At 30.6% G+C, this 21,172-nt stretch overlaps 2 protein-coding genes across 2 annotated transcripts; both read right to left on the bottom strand.

Annotated features, from left to right (window-relative positions):
• Window positions 1–14,772: 14,772 nt before the first annotated feature.
• On the bottom strand, window positions 14,773–16,938 carry LOC141535868 (uncharacterized). The gene is made up of 2 exons (XM_074256029.1): window positions 15,393–16,938; window positions 14,773–15,097 (listed from the first exon to the last, which is right to left on the bottom strand). The coding sequence occupies exons 1-2, from the start codon at window positions 16,936–16,938 to the stop codon at window positions 14,883–14,885; spliced, it is 1,761 nt and encodes a 586-aa protein (XP_074112130.1). The 3' UTR covers window positions 14,773–14,882.
• Window positions 16,766–20,174, bottom strand: LOC141535869 (uncharacterized). Its single transcript, XM_074256030.1, has 3 exons — window positions 20,059–20,174; window positions 19,606–19,804; window positions 16,766–18,449 (listed from the first exon to the last, which is right to left on the bottom strand). The coding sequence occupies exons 2-3, from the start codon at window positions 19,763–19,765 to the stop codon at window positions 17,041–17,043; spliced, it is 1,569 nt and encodes a 522-aa protein (XP_074112131.1). The 5' UTR covers window positions 19,766–19,804; window positions 20,059–20,174; the 3' UTR covers window positions 16,766–17,040.
• Between the last annotated feature and the right edge of the window lie 998 nt (window positions 20,175–21,172).

The raw sequence follows: 21,172 nt of genomic DNA, 5'->3' as shown, positions 1-21,172 counted from the left end.
TTGTTGATTCATGTGGACATGCTTGATTGAACTGTTTGAGAGCCTCGTCAAATCACTTTCGAAATATTGAGGACACTGCCTCAAATTAAAAATTTAGTAAACGAAATATTAAGAAAGTGTAGCTTAATTTCGGCTTAAAATAGGGGTTAAAATTCGGTTAATTTTAACTTGCTTACTTATTTCTATATTTTTAAATTTCCATGACATATAACTTAGTTGGGCTTCATTAAGTTAATTTAAGACAAAAAAATTATGAAAACAATTATCAGTTCGAAAGAAATTTTCAGTTCGATCAATCCAAACTTAAAAATTATTTATGAAACTTATAAAACTGCGTTGAATTCCGCCAACCGCTTGAAAATCGGTTTATTTATTCAAAAGTAATTGCAGTTTGAAAATTCAAAAAATAAAATTTTATCAAACTTCCATCAGACTTTTGAGCTCGTAGAGCTTAATATCATAGACAAACTATCTCTTTGAGCTTGGAGAGCTCAAAATAACACATAAATTATATTTTTGAGCTCAAAGAGCTCAAAAACATCATAAAAGTGCAATTTTAAGCGCTTAGATATGGAATCAGGGGGAAGTTATAGGGATGGCCTTTACGGTCAAGCGTTTTCCAGATTTTTTCTTGTAGTTTTTTTTTAATTTCTCAATATCTACTCATTTGATTCGGTCCAAATTGTATTTAAAATCTAAGTTTAGTCAAGCTCTTTCGAATAGCACCAACCGCGATGAAATCGGTCTAGCCGTTCAAAAGTCATAAGAGGCTTACATATATCCACACACACATAGACACAAATTCATACATACAGACATACAGACACTATCGCGGGAATAATCAGGAAAGCTTCCTAGGACCTCAAAACGTCCATATTCGCTGAAAACTCGATTTTCGAATAACGGGATAAAAACAATAACTTGTCGAATTTTGAAAATTTTCAATTCTATTAGCAGGAAGTAAAAAAACGACTTTTTAATTTACTTTTTTTGCAATTTTTCGAAATCTACGGGTTCGAATTGGTTCCAATTTACAGGAAATTTAAGTTTGGCGAAGCCCTTTCGATTGGCACCAGCTGTGATCAAATCGGTCAAGCCATTCCGAAGTTGTAAGAGGTTTACACACACACACACACACACACACACACACACACACACACACACACACACACACACACACACACACACACACACACACACACACACACACACACACACACACACACACACACACAGACGAGCGGATATCACCGTAAAAATAGTCAGGAAAGCTTCTTAGGGCTTCAAAACGTCAAGATTTGTTGAAACCTCGATTTTTGTAAAACACAGCACCCTGTTATCTGTCGATAACTAACTGCGGCCAGCGTAAGGACCTTCAACGGATAATGAAGAAGCCCCGTGACAACCATCATCGTTGTCATTCTCCAGTCGAGAAATTAAACCCAGAGAAAGGTTGCTCAACGGCGGATAATTTTTGGGCTTTATCAAACCCAAAAGTTTCTATTTGAAGCGATAATTATTCGCGAATTACCGCCACCTATCATGCGCCATTGAACTTCGAAAAATTCTCGATTAAATTTCCAAAAATTAAATATTAGTTTTTACACAACAAATTCAACGAATTACATAAATTTTAAAATTATTACATTCCCATACAAAATTCTCGATAAATAGACGACGTGAAAAACAGTAATAATTAATTAATTAATTCAACTAAACAAGTAATAATATTAGTAATAATGAAATAATAACATCATACTAATAACAATAAGTAATTATTTATAAATAGAGAAATAAACAAAAATCATCAAATTGCCGTGGGCAATCGGCTCGGTCGCGATAACAGTGGCTCGCGTCCGTCGATCGCTCGGTCCGTCGATGAGTCTAGCGGTGCCGGCTCTCGCTGCTCGCGACACCCCATCGCCTTCACGTTCCTAATACTTTCTTCTCAAAGGTAACTGTCAATAACAACGGAAGGGGAAGGGATTAGTATATTTCACCAGACGTTAGCAAACATAAAGGACACCATCGGTAAGCTTGACGGTGAAGTCATCGTAGCTGGTGATATTAGCGCCAAATCGGCTGAAGAGGGTGCTAACTTCTCTGACACCAGAGCAAACGAAGTAGCAGATTTCGCACCAAGACTTGACCTTACCTTGCTGAACTCTGGAACTACCACAACCTTTAGGAGACCGGGGTAAAGGGAATCTATCCTTGACATGTCTCTGGCAACTTCTGGGATAGCCAGCATTATTGAAAACTGTATCTGAAAAATACAGTGGCAGTGATCAGCAGTATGTAACATTCAGCGTTGGACTGGCTCCTGTTCCGGCTCCAAAACGCGTCCTTTAACAGTGAAAGTGGAACGCCAGGAAGCTTGATCCAAATGCATTGCGAACGTCCTTCACTCGAAGCTCGTCTACTTTTCAGGGTAACTCGACTCCGAATACCCACAGCAAGACGACAAAAACGGTGTCAGAAGCGATGAAAGTGATTGTTGTATCATGTGATGCTTCTGTGTCGTGACTTAAAAAGCGGGGTTTTCATAGACCGGCATACTGGTGGTCATCAAATATAGCAGAACTTCGGAAGAAATGCCACGAGCTACGTCGCCGAGCAACGAGAGCTGCAAAACGGTCTCCCAATTAAGATCTACACTTCTTGCAAAAATTAAAGGAACAAAAAAAAATACGAAATTTTTTGACGATTTTCAACAGGCAGTATTTTAGTGAAAAATGGTCGTACAGGAAATAAAAAAACAAAGCTTATGAAGCTTGAAGACTCTAGTTTTCAGATTTTTTAGTTAAAAATTTTTTAACTAAAGCACAAAGAAAAAATTTTCCAAATTTTTTACGTTTTTTTTTTTTTTGTTCTACGGGCATAGAAAAAATTTTTTGAGCTAGACCAATGCATAGGTCACATAACCTTTTTATTCAGCTTTAAATTGCTTTTTGCGGAACCCGGACACGACCATTTGTCGTCGAGATATCGAATTTTTAATGCAAAAAGATCCTTTTTCACTCAACTACAGATATCTCTGGAACTACTAGTTTTCCAGCGAGCGGACAAAGAGTTTCGTTTTCTGCAGAAAATTTTCTACAAAAACCTGTCACGATTAATTTAAAAAAAAATTTTTTTCCACCTGTAACGTTAACGCAAAAAAAGAACAAAAAAATGCCATTTTTCTTGTTATTGGTATTAACCAACTGTATCTTCGTCAATATTGGGGGGAAGACTTGGGTCATAGGAAAATTTTTTAGCATAATGTACCATGAAGAACCCCCTAAATTTTTAGATCGATCTCGTCCAGCACGTTGTTCGTATGCATTTGTTTCCAGGAATCGGTTGTAGGCACGAGACACAACCGAAGCACTAACGCCGAGTCGTTCACCAACCTGCCGATATCTGTACCCCTCCTGAACAAGAGTCACTAGCCGACTTCTGGGGCAAATAAATGTCGCCTGGGGGGCATTATGACGTAAATTGAATTTGGAAAACTGCTGTCAGTAATTTCTTTTTTCAAATTTACAAAAAAAGGTTAGTTTTGAAAAAAACTATTTTTTTTTTTTTTTTTTTACCAAAAAAGTCGAAAAGGATTGAAAAAAACTGATTTTTTGTAACACGTAATGGCTTTGTAGAAAACGAAAAAAATTTATCGCTTAGAATTTCGCACAACGAGTACAGTCGCAACTCAGGGGTATCAACTTTAAAATACTCAATAAAATTTTTTTAGTGAAAATAAAGGTTTAAATGTATCCATAACGTCAGCGAGGTGAGTCAGAAATGGCCTCTTGATTTAAAAAAAATTTTTTTTTGAATTTTCAAATAAAATTTTTTTGGAAATTTTGAAAATTTTTAAAAAATTTCTTTTGTTTTTTTTGTTAATTAATCTTCGAAAAATACAAAATCGAGTAAAAAGTAAAAAAAAAAATAGGAATACGGTAGACCCTGAAGGCCATCCGTGCAACTTCCCGCTAATTCCATTCCTAGGTGCATAAAACAGCACTAATGATATTTTTGAGCTCGAAGAGCTCAAAAATACAATTTATGTGTTATTTTGAGCTCTGCGAGCTTAAAAGTCTGATAGAAGTATCATAAAACAATATTCTTTAAATTTTCAAACCGCACTGACTTTTCAATAAATCAACCGATTTTCACGCGGTTGGCAGAATTTGACGCAATTTTTTTAGTTTCATGATGAATTTTCAAGTTTGAATTGATAAAACTAGGAAATTTGGAATAATTTCAAAAAAACACTTTTTTGGTATTTTTTTTGGTCATGATATTTCTTGAACGAATTGACCAATTTTGACCGGCTTGACAGCGATCGACGTAATTTTTTCATGCTAATAATAGCTGATTAGTTTTTGAAATCGATCAGTGCAGCCGTTTAAAAGTTATTCCAAAAAATGTCGAAGTTATGTTAAAAAAACACTTGTTTCCAAATATTTTATCAAGGATATCTCTCGAACCAATCAACCGATTTCTACGTTTTTGGTGGCGTTCGACGCGATTTTTTAAGCTCTAAAATTATTCTACATCATCAAAAACGATCCGAGAAGAAATGACGAAGTTATGTCAAAAAAACACTTTCAAACACAAAAAAAGCCGTTTAAAAGATATTTCAAAAAAACCACTTTCAAAAATAATTTTTTTCTTATTTTTTTTGAGATTTTTCAAGATTTCTTAAAATCTGTCGGTCCGAATCGGTTCAGTCGTTCAAAAGTTATAAACGAGTTACATAGTCACACACACACACACACACACACACACACACACACACACACACACACACACACACACACACACACACACACACACACACACACACACACACACACACACACACACACACACACACACATATATATATATATATATATATATATATATATATATATATATATATATATATATATATATATATATATATATATATATATATATATATATATATATATATATATATATATATATATATATATATATATATATATATATATATATATATATATATATATATATATATATATATACAGGGTGTCTCAGAAGTCGTGAGCCACCGGACAGGGTGTGGTAGAAAATTGGATTCTGAATAGAAAAGTCCTTTACCATTTTTCGATCAGACCCATAGAAAAATTACTACAAATTTATGAAAATAGACCAATGAGGAGCGCGGTTTAGCGGCAGAACGGTAGGCGCAAGAGCGAGCGAGTGGAAGCGCGACAGGCAATGAGTGCGCGCTCGCTTGCACACGTGTGATATCATTGCTCAGTTATAGCGGGATGCCCGCATGCAATAATAATGATCAATGATACTCCTGTAAATAAAAAAAAATTAATATTAGAAAAATCATCCCATAGACTGCCCCATAAAATAAAAAATGTGCGATTTTTTGATAATTAAAACTCAAATTTTCGGTGTCACCGAAAAATGAAAAAAAAAAAAAAGCCAACAGTCATATTCAATGATACCCCTGTAATTAAAAAAAAAAAAAAGAAAAGTTATAAAAGTACCCCATACACTCTGAGATACAGCCCCATAAAGCCAAAAATTTGCGATTATTTAATGATGAAATTCAAATGATCAGTGTGCACTTGAAGTTAAAAAAAAAAAAGCAAAAAAAATAATCAGTGACACTACTGTAGACCAAAAAAATAGAAAAAAATAAAAAACTACCCCATAGACAGGGAGATACAGCCCCGTAAAGCCGAAAATTCGCGATTATTTAATAATGAAATTCAAATGATCAGAGTGCACTTGAAGTGAAAAAAAAAAGCAATAAAAATAATCAGTGACACTACAGTAGGTGAAGAAAATTTTTAAAAATAAAAAACTACCCCATAGACAGGGAGATACAGTCCCATAAAGCCAAAAATTGAGCGATATTTCAATAATTAAAATAGAAATTTTCGACGACTACTCAAAATTTCAAATAAAAATCTAGGACTAATAGTTAACTATACCCATAACAATCAGAAAAAAATTAAAAATTACAAAAACCACCATAGACACCGAGATACGGCCCCATAAAACCGGGATTGCTCGATTTTTTTTTGGATTGTTATTGAAATTCTCGGTGTCCACTCAAACTAATTCAAAGAAAATTATTGTACTTTCTGATGTTATCTTTGTTATGAAATAAAAAATCGAAATTTTAGGAACCACCCCAGAGTCACCGAGATACACTCCCATACACTCGCGATTTGTCGATTTTTATTTGACGTAAATTGAAATTCTCGGTGTCCAATTAAAATAACAGAATTACAATAATCTTCCTATCTAATGTAACCTCGGTCATACACAAAGATATCAAAATTATGGAATCCACCCTATAAACACCGAGATTCACCCCCATAAACTGGCGATAAGTCGATGTTTAATTTACTTTCAATGAAATTCTCGGTGTCCACTGAAAATAACAAAAAGAAAATAATCCTTCTATTCAATTTAACGTCAGTCATACATAAAAATATCAAAATTATGGAGTCCACCCCATAGACACTGAGATGCGCCCCCATAAAGCCGCGATTTGTCAATTTTTCATTTATTTAATTTGAAATTTTCGGTATCCACTGAAAATAAGCCAAAGAAAACTATCCCACTTTCCAGTTCAATCTTCGTCATGAATTAAAAAAAGAAAATTTCGGAATCCACCCTATAAACATCAGGAGACAACCCTATAAAGCCGCGATTTTTCGATTTTCCATCGATTTAAATGGAAATTCTCGGTGTCCACTGAAAATAACTTAAAAAAATTATCGTACTTTCCAATGTAACCTTTGTAAAGAATTGAAAAATCAAAATTTAAGAATCCACCTCATAGACACTGAGATACACCCCCATAAAGCTGCGATTTCTCCATTATTTGTGAAGTTAAGTTGAAATTCTCGGTGTCAACTCGGAATAACTCAAAGAAAATTATCTTTCTTTCCAGTTTAACCTTTTTATGAATTAAAAATCAAAATTTTGGAATCCACCCCATAAACACCGAGAGGCAACCCCACAATGCCACAATTGTTCGATTTTTTATTGATTTAAATTGAAATTCTCGGTGTCTACTCAAAATAAGTAAAAGAAAATTATTGTACTTTTTAATGTTATCTCTGTTATAAAATAATAAATCAAAATTTTAGAATCCACCCCACAGACACCGAGATACATCCCCATACAGTCGCTATTTGTCGATTTTTAATTGACTTAAATTGAAATTCTCGGTGTCCACTTAAAATAAAGAGCATAAACTCATTCCACTTTCCAATTTACTCTTTTTAATAAATGAAAATATCAAAATTCAAGAATTCACCCCATAGACCCCAAGATACACCTCCATAAAGCCGCGATTTATCGATTTTTTGTGGATTGATATCGACATTTTCGGTGTCATATGAAAATTTGAATTTTAATTATTGAAAAATCGCAAATTGTTGGCTTTATTTGGATGTTTGTTAGTGTCTATGCGGTGGATTTTCAAGAGTTAAGTTTTTTTATGTTTTTAAGGGTGTAATTTAAAAGTACAATAGGTTTCTCTTGTTGTTGCTAAATGGACACCAAGAATTTCAATTTCAATTACTAACAAATCACAAATTAGCGGATTTATGGGGTCCTATCTTGCCGTTAATGGGGTGTTTTTTTCAAATCTTATTTTTTTTTTGCTTACAAGAGTATATCTGAAAATGAGTTTTCATACTTTTCATTTATTTTCAACGGACACCGAGAAGTAGCATTTTAATTACTAAAAATCAGAAATTTTCAGCTTAATGGGATCATAATTCGGAGTTTGCGGGGTGGTTTTTTAAATAATAATTTTTTCGATACACAGGAGTTTAATCGATAAGTACAAAAGGTTTCTTTTGTTGATTTTCAATGGGCACCAATAATTTGAATTTTAATTTCTAAGCAATCCCGATTTTTGTGCGTTATCAAGTCATATTTCGGTATCTATGGAGTGTGTTTACAATTTTTAAATTTGTCTGATGGTCAAAAGTACCACTGATAATTTTGATTGGTATTTTTTTCTATTTCGAATGCACTGTGAATATTTTAATTTTTATGTTAAATAATCCCGAAATACTCGGCTTTATTAGGCTGTATCTTAGTGTCTATGGGGTGGTTTTTGTAATTTTTAATTTTTTTCTGATTGTTATGGGTATAGTTAACTATTAGTCCTAGATTTTTATTTGAAATTTTGAGTAGTCGTCGAAAATTTCTATTTTAATTATTGAAATATCGCACAATTTTTGGCTTTATGGGACTGAATCTCCCTGTCTATGGGGTAGTTTTTTATTTTTAAAAATTTTCTTCACCTACTGTAGTGTCACTGATTATTTTTATTGCTTTTTTTTTTTCACTTCAAGTGCACTCTGATCATTTGAATTTCATTATTAAATAATCGCGAATTTTTGGCTTTATGGGGCTGTATCTCAGAGTGTATGGGGTACTTTTATAACTTTTCTTTTTTTTTTTTTTAATTACAGGGGTATCATTGAATATGACTGTTGGCTTTTTTTTTCATTTTTCGGTGACACCAAAAATTTGAGTTTTAATTATCAAAAAATCGCACATTTTTTATTTTATGGGGCTGTCTATGGGATGATTTTTCTAATATTAATTTTTTTATTTACAGGAGTATCATTGATCATTATTATTGCATGCGGGCATCCCGCTATAACTGAGCAATGATATCACACATGTGCAAGCGAGCGCGCACTCATTGCCTGTCGCGCTTCCACTCGCTCGCTCTTGCGCCTACCGTTCTGCCGCTAAACCGCGCTCCTCATTGGTCTATTTTCATAAATTTGTAGTAATTTTTCTATGGGTCTGATCGAAAAATGGTAAAGGACTTTTCTATTCAGAATCCAATTTTCTACCACACCCTGTCCGGTGGCTCACGACTTCTGAGACACCCTGTATATATATATATATATATATATATATATATATATATATATATATATATATATATATATATATATATATATATATTAGGTGGTCCTTATGTTGGGTTTTTGAAATTTTTTTCACGATAGTTCAAAATCGGTTCAAAATCTATAAAAAAAAATCATGCCAAGTTATAGCTCTTAATTTTAATATTAACCCGCGCCCCCGACGGTCAAAGTTTTAAAGGAAAATAACATGGGAAAAGTTATACTTTTACTTTGGAATTTTTTACGTCATAAACTAACCAACAAATCACATCAAAAATATTTTTTCTAATGCAAAATTTAACGGTCTACAAAAAGGTCTCTTATCATTTTTGATAATTCTAACGGTTTTGAAGTTATTCGAGGTCTAAATTGAAACTATAATCTTTTTCATAGTTTTTTCTGTTTTTTTGTCATTTAATAGTTCATAAATCATGAACCGGTTATTCTTTATAATCTCATTGGATTTTTTGTTTAGAAAATTTTCAAAGTAACTGTAACTTTGGAATAATAGTAACACCAATTCATTTTTTTAGCCTGAACTGTCGAACATTTTAAAGATTTTTAACTTTTTTTGGATACAAAAGAAATTAGGGACCTATTGTCTCGATTTTTATTGTTATTGGTACAAATATCAGCAAACTCCAATTTCAAATTTTGATTTCTGGTTAAAAACATTTTAGAAACCGATCATGCCGCCATCTATTAGATTTTACTTCAATCTCTAACACTAAAATTAATTCTCAGATTACTCATAACCTACATTTATTTCTCAGCTTGATCAAAATCGTTCAATTACTAGTACTGATGCCTTTTTGATATATAAATAAATTTTTGAGTTCATTTATCCGATATTTAAGTAATCAGTTAAATATGGAGTTATCACGTTTACGTCAAAACATTTTTTTGATTGGTGATGTTGACGTTCAAATCGTAGGTAACAAATTACCATCGAAATTGCAAGCTTTGAAAGTGTTTTTTTATACACGTATTTTAAATAATACTATCACAGATAGTGTTGCTGCAATGATTGATGAAATTATTGTGTTTTGGAAGAAAGCTCGAATTCCCGTTCAAGATGTGCAAAGATGTCGAGATAAGTTGAAAAAACTGTATGATGAGTGGCGCATACTTCTTAAACATAGAAATCGGAGTGAAGTTGCTGTGAAAAAACAAAATGAATTTTCCTGTTCATTAAAAAAATTATTTGACATCGCACCGTCAAATGTATTTGAAATGGTTCATGAAAATTCCAAAGAATTCTTGAATAATCAGAGATCAGATGAACGAATTGGTTTTATTGCAAATATTAAAACGAAATACGATGACGATGAAATTGGTGTTAAAAAATTAGAGAAACAATTGGATTTCGAAAAACGAAAATTGGAAAGTGAAAAAGAAAAATCATTATTTGGTAAATTATAATAATCAACTTACTCATTGATATTTTATTATTTTATAGTGAAGATATTTTTTGTCTTATCATTATCCTTTTTTGTAGACAAAAACGTTGAACTCTTATCAAGCCAAGGAAGTGCTCAATCAGTCTCTAGTGGAGAAGTATACATTCCAACTACTGCCGGCCAATTTAAATCAAGAGCCCTTGTGGAAATAATTCTCTGAAAAAACTCTTGACAAGTCTTTATAGCTCTGAATAAGACTTTTCGAAATTCTTTACATCCCTAACTAAGTGAAGGAAAGACTTAATAAGTCTTCAAAACTCTGCAATACTCTTCAAAAGTCAAATTTTCCCTGCAATTTCGGAATTTCTCAAAGAGTTATTAAGACTTGATAAGACTTGTTCAGTTTTACAGGAAAAGAAGAAAATATTTCTTTTCAAAAAAATTACTTATCAGAATTAAATAAAACTATAAAAAAGAATTAATGAATGTTTTAAAAAAATTTTTTTTAAATAATATTTTCATCACGAAAATACTTTGATGGGCATCGAATCACTCATAGTTGAGCAAGTCAAAACATCAACAGCAAATGAAGTGCACTTGCTGTTGGAAACAGATATTACTCAAAGAGTAAATCCAATCGGTATTTAATTTGGACTATCAAATATTAAAGTCAACTTTCTAGGTAGGAAAGAATTTTCTAACCACATGCCACCTATTAGAAACTAAGAACACTCAAAGATTCTAACTGTAAATTCGTAAACTAAAATATGTTAGGTATCAATTAATTCCAGCAGATAGCGTGTGGATAGAAAATTCTTTCCTACCTAGAAAGTTGACTTTAATATTTGATAGTCCAAATTAAATACCGATTGGATTTACTCTTTGAGTAGTATCTGTTTCCAACATCAAGTGCTCTTCATTTGCTGTTGAAGTTTTGACTTGCTCAACTATGAGTGATTCGATGCCCATCAAAGTATTTTCGTGATGAAAATATTATTTAAAAAAAATTTTTTTAAAACATGCATTAATTCTTTTTTATAGTTTTATTTAATTCTGATAAGCAATTTTTTTGAAAAGAAATATTTTCTTCTTTTCCTGTAAAACTGAACAAGTCTTATCAAGTCTTAATAACTCTTTGAGAAATTCCGAAATTGCAGGGAAAATTTGACTTTTGAAGAGTATTGCAGAGTTTTGAAGACTTATTAAGTCTTTCCTTTACTTAGTTAGGGATGTGAAGACTTTCGAAAAGTCTTATTCAGAGTTATAAAGACTTTTCAAGAGTTTTTTCAGAGAATTATTTCCACAAGGGAGGAACTCACAATATTCTCAACGAAAGAGTTGTAGCTACTTTTGACCGTTGTAAAGTAAGCGACAGAGATGCTGTGTTTATAACTACAGCTATTTGTCAGTCGCTTATCGATTTAAAATTATTAGAAGTGGATATTAATTCCATTATTGTCAATCGATCATCTATTCGCCGATGTCGGCTTACTATGCGAGAATCAAAATCAATAGAAATAAAAAAATATTTCCAAGACTTAAAGTTATCATCTATTGTTGTACATTGGGATAGAAAATTATTACCTAATTTGTTAAATACAGAAACTGTTCATCGATTGCCTGTAATAATTACTTCAGAAAGTAAAGAAATTATGTTAGGTGTACCAACGAGTGAAGATGGAACTGGAATGGCACAAGCTTCTGTAGTTCATAAGACATTATGTGACTGGGGATTCGACATATCTGTAAAAGCAATATGCTGTGACACTACTCCTTCAAATTTAGGCCTTCGTAATGGTGCTGCTGCATTACTGGAAAAATTGTTAGAAAGAGATTTGTTGTATCTTCCATGTAGGCATCATATATTTGAAATAGTCCTAAGATATGTCTTCGAAGCTGTTTTTCCAAATACTGTTGGTCCTAATGTTCCACTTTTTATCCGATTCCAAAAGCAATGGGGAGATTTAAATAAACTCAGTTACAAAACAGGTTTAGATGATCCGAAAAATGATAATATCTTGACAAATGAAAAAATTGAATCTATTAGAACTTTTGCGACTGAAACTCTTGCATCACAACTGCCTCGTGATGATTACAAAGAGTTATTAGAGCTTACTTTAGTTTTTATCGGTGTCATCCCCGAAAAATTTAGTTTTCGTAAGCCAGGAGCTTGTCACCATGCACGATAGATGGCAAAAGCTATTTATATATTGAAAATGTACATGCTTCGGGAGCAATTGTCATTGAAAAAAGGTGAAGATAATAAACTACGGCAAATATGTGTTTTTGTGACAATGGTTTATGTAAAAGCTTGGTTTTCGTCGTCAAATAGTGTCAAAACTCCGTACCATGATCTACAGTTTATAAAAGAACTCAACAACCTTAAGGCAATCAACAGTAATCTTGCTACTGTGGCAATTAGTAGATTTATGAATCACTTGTGGTATATATCACCAGAATTAGCAATCATGGCTATTTTTGATGAGGAAGTTTCACAAGAAACAAAATTAAAAATTGTCGCTAAGCTGCGTAAAGAAGAAGAAACAATTGTGATTGATGATATTCCGGAAGAAGACTTGGATTATACTAGTGAAAAATGTAGTGTTAAACGCTTTCAAACTAAGAGCATAACTGAATTATTATATAATGATATTGACTTTTTCGTAACTGCAGAATCGATCAATTTTTTCAATAGATTCGAGTTACAAACAGAATTTTTAAAGATTCATCCTTCTGAATGGGCTCATAATGAACACTATAAAACTGCATTACGATTCGCTAAAAACTATCGGTTGTGAATGACTATGCTGAAAGAGGAGTTAAACTAGTGCAAGATTTTTGTAATCGTTATACTAAGGATGAAAAACAAATGCAATACGTGTTACAATTGGTTAAAGATCATCGTCAAATGTTTCCTGACGCACATAAAAAAACTAATGTAAAAACTTCATGAAAGTATCTGTAATTAAAAATAAAAATGGTAATGTTTGTACATTTTCGATTCATTAAAATATTAATAATACACTTCTTTAATTGATTAATACTTTTCACGTAAATTATAGTTCAAAATTATATGCATAAGTAAAAAAGTAATCTAATATGAATAATAACCCGCCTATGATTGTTGAATTATTAAATGACCAGAAAAACTATGAAAAAGATTATAGTTTCAATTTAGACCTCGAATAACTTCAAAACCGTTAGAATTATCAAAAAATGATAAGAGACCTTTTTGTAGACCGTTAAATTTTGCATTAAAAAAATATTTTTGATGTGATTTGTTGGTTAGTTTATGACGTAAAAATTCCAAAGTAAAAATATAACTTTTCCCATGTTATTTTCCTTTAAAACTTTGACCGTCGGGGGCGCGGGTTAATATTAAAATTAAGAGCTATAACTTGGCATGATTTTTTTTTTATAGATTTTGAACCGATTTTGAACTATCGTGAAAAAAATTTCAAAAAACCCAACATAAGGACCACCTAATATATATATATATATATATATATATATATATATATATATATATATATATATATATATATATATATATATATATGCCTAACGTATACTTTGAAACCTATATTTTTTTTTTTAATATATACTGGTAAATGTACGCAGATTATTAAAATATGAAAGAAAAATTTTTTTTTTTAAATTAACCTATATATTTTGAAAAAACTATTTGGGGATGGTACTGGAAGTATATACGATATTAAATTTTACCGCCTTTCCTCAATGTATATCATGATACATTGAGTATTGTCTTTAAAATATATCATGGTATATTTTATAAATCATTCATAAATTAAGGAAATTACTTGAAATATACTTCGGTATAAAACTGTAGTATTTATATTTTGAGGATAATACTTGAACTATATATTAGTATAAAAATATGCTGTAGATACTTTCAGGAAAATACTCAAAATATGTTTCAGTATAAAATTGTAGCCGATATATTTTAAGGAAAATACTCAAATTATATTTTGGTATAAAAATGTGGCATATATACTTTGAAGAATATACTCGAAATATATTTTAGTATGTAAATTTCCCATATATATTGTTAGGAAATGGCCCAAATAATCTTCCACTTTCAATGCGCACTGTGTATAGTACGAGGCAAGTATTCAAACAGCTCAGAATGATTATATATTTGATACTTTCAGGAAAATAACATAATTTTCTTTAGTTAGCTATTTATTAACAAGTATTTGAATACTCCGCAGATTTATAAATGAAGAAGGCAGAAAAACTTTTCTTATGAAAAAAGAGCTGTTTTTAATTATTTATTTTGAAAATAAATGTATGCATTACAAATGTTTCTTGTATAAAAAAATATGATATACGCTTTAGAGTTAATATTCAAAAATCTTTTTGAATAAAAGTTAACTTGAGCTAGCCAAGTTTGAGAACTTATAAAATTTTTTAAGATTAATCTATTTAATAAGATAAAAAAACAAAGTAATTAAATATTACTTTTAAATAATCGATGTGTAGTAGTAATAAAAGTGAAATTTTTGACGTTTTCTAGACTAACGTCAAATTTTAATTATGAAAATTTGTTTCCACTTTTTACGTTAGCGATGTACGCTTTGATTTGAGCTGGTGAGCGAGTTTTTAGAATAGGGTACGCCTTGATACATTCAACACTCTCTTTTAGAGAGGGTAATTTGGCTTTTTTGTATATATTTCCAAAATGCTGCTCTAACGCTATTTTTTCTTCTGCCGTCCATCTTTTTCGTACAATTTTTTTCCATAGAGTCGCTGAAATCAAAAAATTTAGATTTAGTCTAATAAAATAAATTAAATTTTCATAAATGATTGCGGAAGATTTTTGATTTTATATAAAATATGACTCGCGTTAAATTTCTTATCAATTTGTTTTTTAAATAGTAAATAATTTGATACTATGCTAATCACTATAAAATTGAAATTAAAATAATTTTATTAATCCCTATTGGATTTAAAAAATAAAAAGAAATAAATATCAAAGCTTCAAATTAGAATATTTACAACTCTAAAAGCAAAATTACTTCAAAATAGTATTGAGAAAACTTACATTTACGTTTTTTAAATCTGGAAGTTTTAGATTGCTGAACTTCATTGATTTCATCATGATTAGAATCATCATCACTGCCTTCATCATTGTAATCACTACTGTCCGAAGACTCGCTGATTTTTTGTTTCTTGAATGCAGGTTTTTCTTGAAATTTTGATGAATTACCTTCGTTGTCAATTACAGAAGCACCATCTTCAATTTGCTGTTCTTCGTCTGTGCTGTTACTATCTTGCTCATCCTCTTCTCCATCGCTAATATCATCTTCTGGTCCGATTGCTGCTTGCAACAACTTGGATACTTCTGTGATCTCAGTTACAGGTACTGGAACTCGGTAGATGTTTCGATGAATGTCACTACTATGGCCCATAAAATTGGCAAGTTGATCAACTTGACAGTCTTGTAGATTCATTAAAGCTGTGTGTGTTGCAATATGTTTTCTCAACTGTGTTTCTCTCAACGATTTTGGTACTGCAGCTCCACAATCATCTGCAAAGCGTTTCATGAGTGGACAAGCGCGTATATATTTTTTTGCTAAACGATTTTCTCCTGGGACGCTAAAAATATACTCATTATTTGATTTTACACCAGCATTCTTACGGAATTTGAGGATTGTTTCGATACAGAGCATCATGAAAGGGCTTAAAAGAACTGAAACTGTTCTTGATCTTTTCCCTCGAAGAGTCAAGCGCACAAATTGTTTAGAACATTCCCTTGTTTGTTCAGGGAATTTACTCAAAAGATCAGCGTCAATATCATCATTCAGGCGTTTTTTGTTGCTGTAATTAACAATCGTCAACCGCTCAATCTCACCAGCTCTGCGCCTGTTGAATATCTGAATGAATATTAAAAAGCTCTGCGTCAATAATTGCCAAGCATTAAAATTAAATTTTTCATCCAAAATTTTTAAACAATTTTCGCATTCGGATTTTACATAATCGTAGAGAAGTTTGATGTCAGTTTTTGTAGGCAAAATTACTTTTTTTTTTCTTTTCATATTTGCTAAGTCTTCATCGGCTTTTTTATTAATTAATTTAGGTACTTCGGTTGTCCATAAATGTAAGAAACGTTCAGCTTTTTTTTCTTTTTCTTCATTCTCGGTCTTTATAAATTCACTACGTGCTATATTACACGTTGATTTGATGAGTGCTGACAAATATTGGGCAGTGACTGGATGTTTGAAATAACCTTGATAAATGTCCCAGCTTGCAATATGTCTCAAAGCTTCAATACATCTATTATATAAACCAGGCACAAACATATCTTGCAATTGCAACGAAGGGTTTTTTTCGATGTCGATCATTTTTAATTTAAATTTTCCAAGCAAACGAAGTTTCGCACGTATCATATCGTGTTGATGTTCTAATGAGTAATTATGGCATAAGTCATTGCCAAATTTGATGATTAAATCATCAAATTTAATGCATTTAACAACATCATCATCTGTCAAGACTGGAAAAATTTTTTCTCGCAATAATTCACAAGCATCTGTATGTATATATCCTGTTACTGCCCTTCCAGATTTTTTGACATCTCTAACATTCAACATAGAATCTTTCTTACCACATTTTTTTACATGGAAACGCACTGATATTTTTGAAAATAATTACCCACATGATCTACAAGCGATAAAGTCTTCCGGTTTATTGATTTAATTTTTACTATTTCTTCGGGGAAGAATAAAAATGTTTGTATTAAAATCCGGATTGGTGTTGTGTAGATGGTCCCCACGCGCTCTAATTGCAGCAATCTTCTGTTTTCTCAACAAGGAACCTTTCTTCATGAACATTATATTTTTTACTTCTTCCTCATTACTGTGTACTCGAAAAATGTGATCGGCAAATTTAGTCTTTAATTGTTTACAATAAATACAAAAATGTTTTTTTGAAATTTCTGTCTGTTTACCTGATAAAGGTATAACTATTTTTGTGAGATCGATGGATTTTTTTGAAATAGGCAGAGGTTCCGGATTAGCTGATTCGTTTAGTGTTTCTAGAGTATTCTCAGTTTCATTTACGGTAGCAGAAGGATCATAAGTACTATCTTGTGAATTTAAATTATCAGTGTTATCTAATGATTCAACAGTATCGGAATCGGCAAGTGGGCAGCTAGTTGGATTTAATTTTTTTTCATGATTTTTATTTTCGCCGTTAGATGATATTTTTTTTGTATTAGCTGAAGTTCGTGCTTCATTTATGAGATCAGTGAAAATTATTGGTATGTCGTCCATTGAATCTACATTTTTTGAATGCCCTATGTCACTCTCGGAAAAAGTAGGATCATATGTGATATTGTTTATATTTAGATTACTAGTTTGATTTGACAATTTAATAGTATTTGGATTTATGTCCAGGCAATTAATCGGACTGATAACTGTTTCTTGAATTTTACAGTTATCATAAGAATTAATATTTTCTTTTTCAGCTGAAGTTCCTGATCCGACCTTGTTATTACTGAAAATCAATGATACGTTTGTTTCCAAGTCACTATTAATTGAATTTTCAGTCAAAGGTAGATTTATAATATCATATTTGGTCCATGAAATTTCTAGAGAATTGTCAATAATTGGAAGATCATTCAGATTATCAGATGAGTTCACTTCTAAATCCTTTTCTTGTATGCTAGGTAAATAAATATGATCAGCTTTACTACGATCAGTAGATTCATCGATGACCTGATGACTCATATCATTAGAACCACGGTAACTATCGTTCAATGAGTCTGGCCAATGTGATCCTAATTTACTCAACTCTTCGGTGAAACCACTGACTGCTGGACTAGAATCCGAATTGTCGTATGTCATATCAGCTGTAGTAGCATCCAATACATTTTTGTTCGTAGATGACAGATCAATTGCTTGCTTATTGGATTTATTTATTTGTATATTGTCAGTTTTCAGATTTGGTGATGATGATGATATTGGATTAAATTCAACATTTAGTCCAGATTGATTTTTTTCATTTGACACATCAGATAGCTGATCCGTTTTTAATGGTTCTGGTGTTTTATCTGATTTTTTCTTCAGTTCTTCTTGAAGATTATTCAGGTAATCGAAAGAATCTGTATAAAAGAAATATTAGATTTTTAAAATTAATTTTACAAATTTTATTTTAATTAAAAAACAATGTTATTAAGATAATAAGTAAATATAGGGTTAATGTACCAGTATATGATCGCTTAAGAATTTTTTGTTTCAATTTTTCATAAATTATTCACTACTAATTTCATAAAAATAAATAAAAATGTATATTAATGAATAATCAATTATTAAATTAAAAAAATATAATTGCATTTTTTCAAATTATTATCAAAACCATACTTAAAATAACTTCAAAACACAGATACAAACAAAATATCGGTAATTGACTGGCTTGATTCAATAGTTAACCGCTTAAATATTATTACAGCAGACTATTTTATTAAGTAAAGTATGTAGTCATCTCTCAGATGCAGTTTTATAATACTTGACTGACATTAGCCGAATCGTACTGTGAGGCGATTGAAAATTTATTTTTTAAGCTATGGACACTGTAAAGTAATTTTCACGTCTAAGAATTATGTATATTATTAGTACAGGTAAGATAAAAAATTAATGTATGACCACGTAATTTTGTTTTAAAAATAACTTTTAGGACTTTGATATACACCGGTTAACTACTAGTGTGTGATTAACTACTGGAACATTTACTCTGCAACTTGTCATCCAAAGTATCATTAAAAGACTTTTTAAGTATTTAACACTGATTATATAAAAATAACTAATATTATTTATAAATTCAACTAATAACAAAATCAGGTAAATTTTATTTTGTTCACATAATTTTTTATGGAATATCTATGAAAAATTAATGCGGTTATATAACATTTTATTTTAGAACAATGAGCTATTATCAAAGTTTAAACAAATACAGATATTTTTTCATTCATAAAAAGTTGCTTACTAAAGTTAATAAAATATATGCAATATGAATTACTTCTTCCTTGTACATGACACCATCATTGATCATCAATTAATTAGAAAAACACAAGTTTTATAAAAAAAAAAATAAATAAAAATTTACTTCATTAGAGTTAAGCACACTTTATTACTCTAAATTTATTGTGTATTGAAACCGTTTATCAGTCTTATTAGTAGAATTATATATTTTCTTGATCGGACCATAAAAGTTAATTTGAAGTTATTGTAAACTTTAATAGAAGAAAAAAAAACAATTACCTGAAGATTCAATTAAAGCAGCTTTATATTTTGCACCACCTAAGTATGTTACTATGCACTCATTCTTGCTGGTACATTTTATTCGTTTAGATTTTAATACACAAAAGCTGTCATCATCAAATCTCACTAATGAATAAGGTGGTTTAGGTCTGTTATTCATTTTTTCACGTGTGCGTAACTTTGGAAGTAGTTTTTCAACCTGAAAAAAAATTATAATATAATACTTTATAAAATTTTGATATACTTTATTTTACCGTGAAAAAAGAAAATGATATTAATTAACAATATAATTCCAGAAGTTGACATATTGATAAAATTAACCTCATTTAAAATACTCGTCGATATCATATTTATAATAAGTACCGGGTATTTATTAATAAACTGCTTGAATTTTGTTTTCTATTTTCTTATCGGTATAATTTATTCGATTCAATGAATGTTTAATTGACTTACCTTGGTTAATAACAATTAATAATTTAATAATCTTCCAAAAACTGCGATGTTCAACAACGCAAGTTGCGGCTATAATGAAGTTCACATAAAATATTATTAGTCTATAGAAAACAAAAAAAAACACAAAGAACATTGTAGCTCACAGGTTCTTGGAATATCATTCTATACAAGCGACGTAGATTATATTGATAACTAATATAGTACGAAAATTCTGTATATTTATATCTATGTATAAACTCAACAGAAGAAATACACATGTAAACAAGGGTTCAAAACGTAGTAACGATTCGCTATTGGTTGAATTCTTGAGAATTTTACAAGCCTACCGAACGTATAGCTTATACACATATAAGTATGTACGTACACATTGTCACTATATAATACATCAGTTTGACACTTTCTTGTTTTAGAACTAAAATAATTTATATATTGTCATATATTCAAATTTTTTGAGGAATATCCTCAAAGCATCAGATCTTAAAATACTTAGAATACGTAAAATATATTAAGTAAAAAACTTTATCAATTAGATATAATAATTATTCTATTGTTTTTTAACTATAAATATTTATATTAAAAATATTAATTCTGATTGATTTCTTTATTGCAATAGACTTAATGCTATGATAAATGTTAAATTCTGCGGAGCCAGAATTACGAGACTTAAAAAATTTGTAAATATATTATTAAAAATCGGTTTTATTTATTGACGATGATTATGAATTATTGGGAATGGAATAATGTCCAATTAAATTCGCACTGGTAAAAATTTCTAAAGTAAATTTATAGTATATATTTTGAGGAAAGTATTTGAAATATCCATTAGTATCATAAAATGTCATATATACTTTAAAGAAAGTACTCGAAATGTACATCAATAAAAAATCATCTGTATATACTTTGAGGGCAAAATTCATGATTTTAACTATGTTTCAAAACATAATATATTGATTTTCAGCAAAGAACTCAAAATAAATTTATGAATAGATCTACTAAAGCAGTGGAGCCAAAAAGCGTAAGATACTTTTTAAGAATATGATCGAAATAATTAACCGACTGCTCCCCATTTCTTTATCTTTCTTTACAATTATTTTAAAAATAAATAAAAATTTTA

Source organism: Cotesia typhae, unplaced genomic scaffold, assembly GCF_013202065.1.
Source record: "Cotesia typhae breed Kobodo isofemale line unplaced genomic scaffold, CoteBio_Ctyphae scaffold_152, whole genome shotgun sequence".
NCBI lineage: Eukaryota > Metazoa > Arthropoda > Insecta > Hymenoptera > Braconidae > Cotesia > Cotesia typhae.
This window is presented reverse-complemented; position numbering and strand designations above follow the sequence as displayed.

Bases quoted from the DNA above. Each gene is read 5' to 3' on its own strand.
- LOC141535868 (XM_074256029.1), bottom strand. From the start codon at position 16,938: ATGTTGAATGTTAGAGATGTCAAAAAATCTGGAAGGGCAGTAACAGGA. The intron at 15,098-15,392 runs GTAAGTTTTCTC...TTTTGATTTCAG, and splicing joins CAGATTTAAAAAACGTAAAT to CGACTCTATGGAAAAAAATT.
- LOC141535869 (XM_074256030.1), bottom strand. From the start codon at position 19,765: ATGAATAACAGACCTAAACCACCTTATTCATTAGTGAGATTTGATGAT. The intron at 18,450-19,605 runs GTAATTGTTTTT...TCTTTTATACAG, and splicing joins TGCTTTAATTGAATCTTCAG to ATTCTTTCGATTACCTGAAT.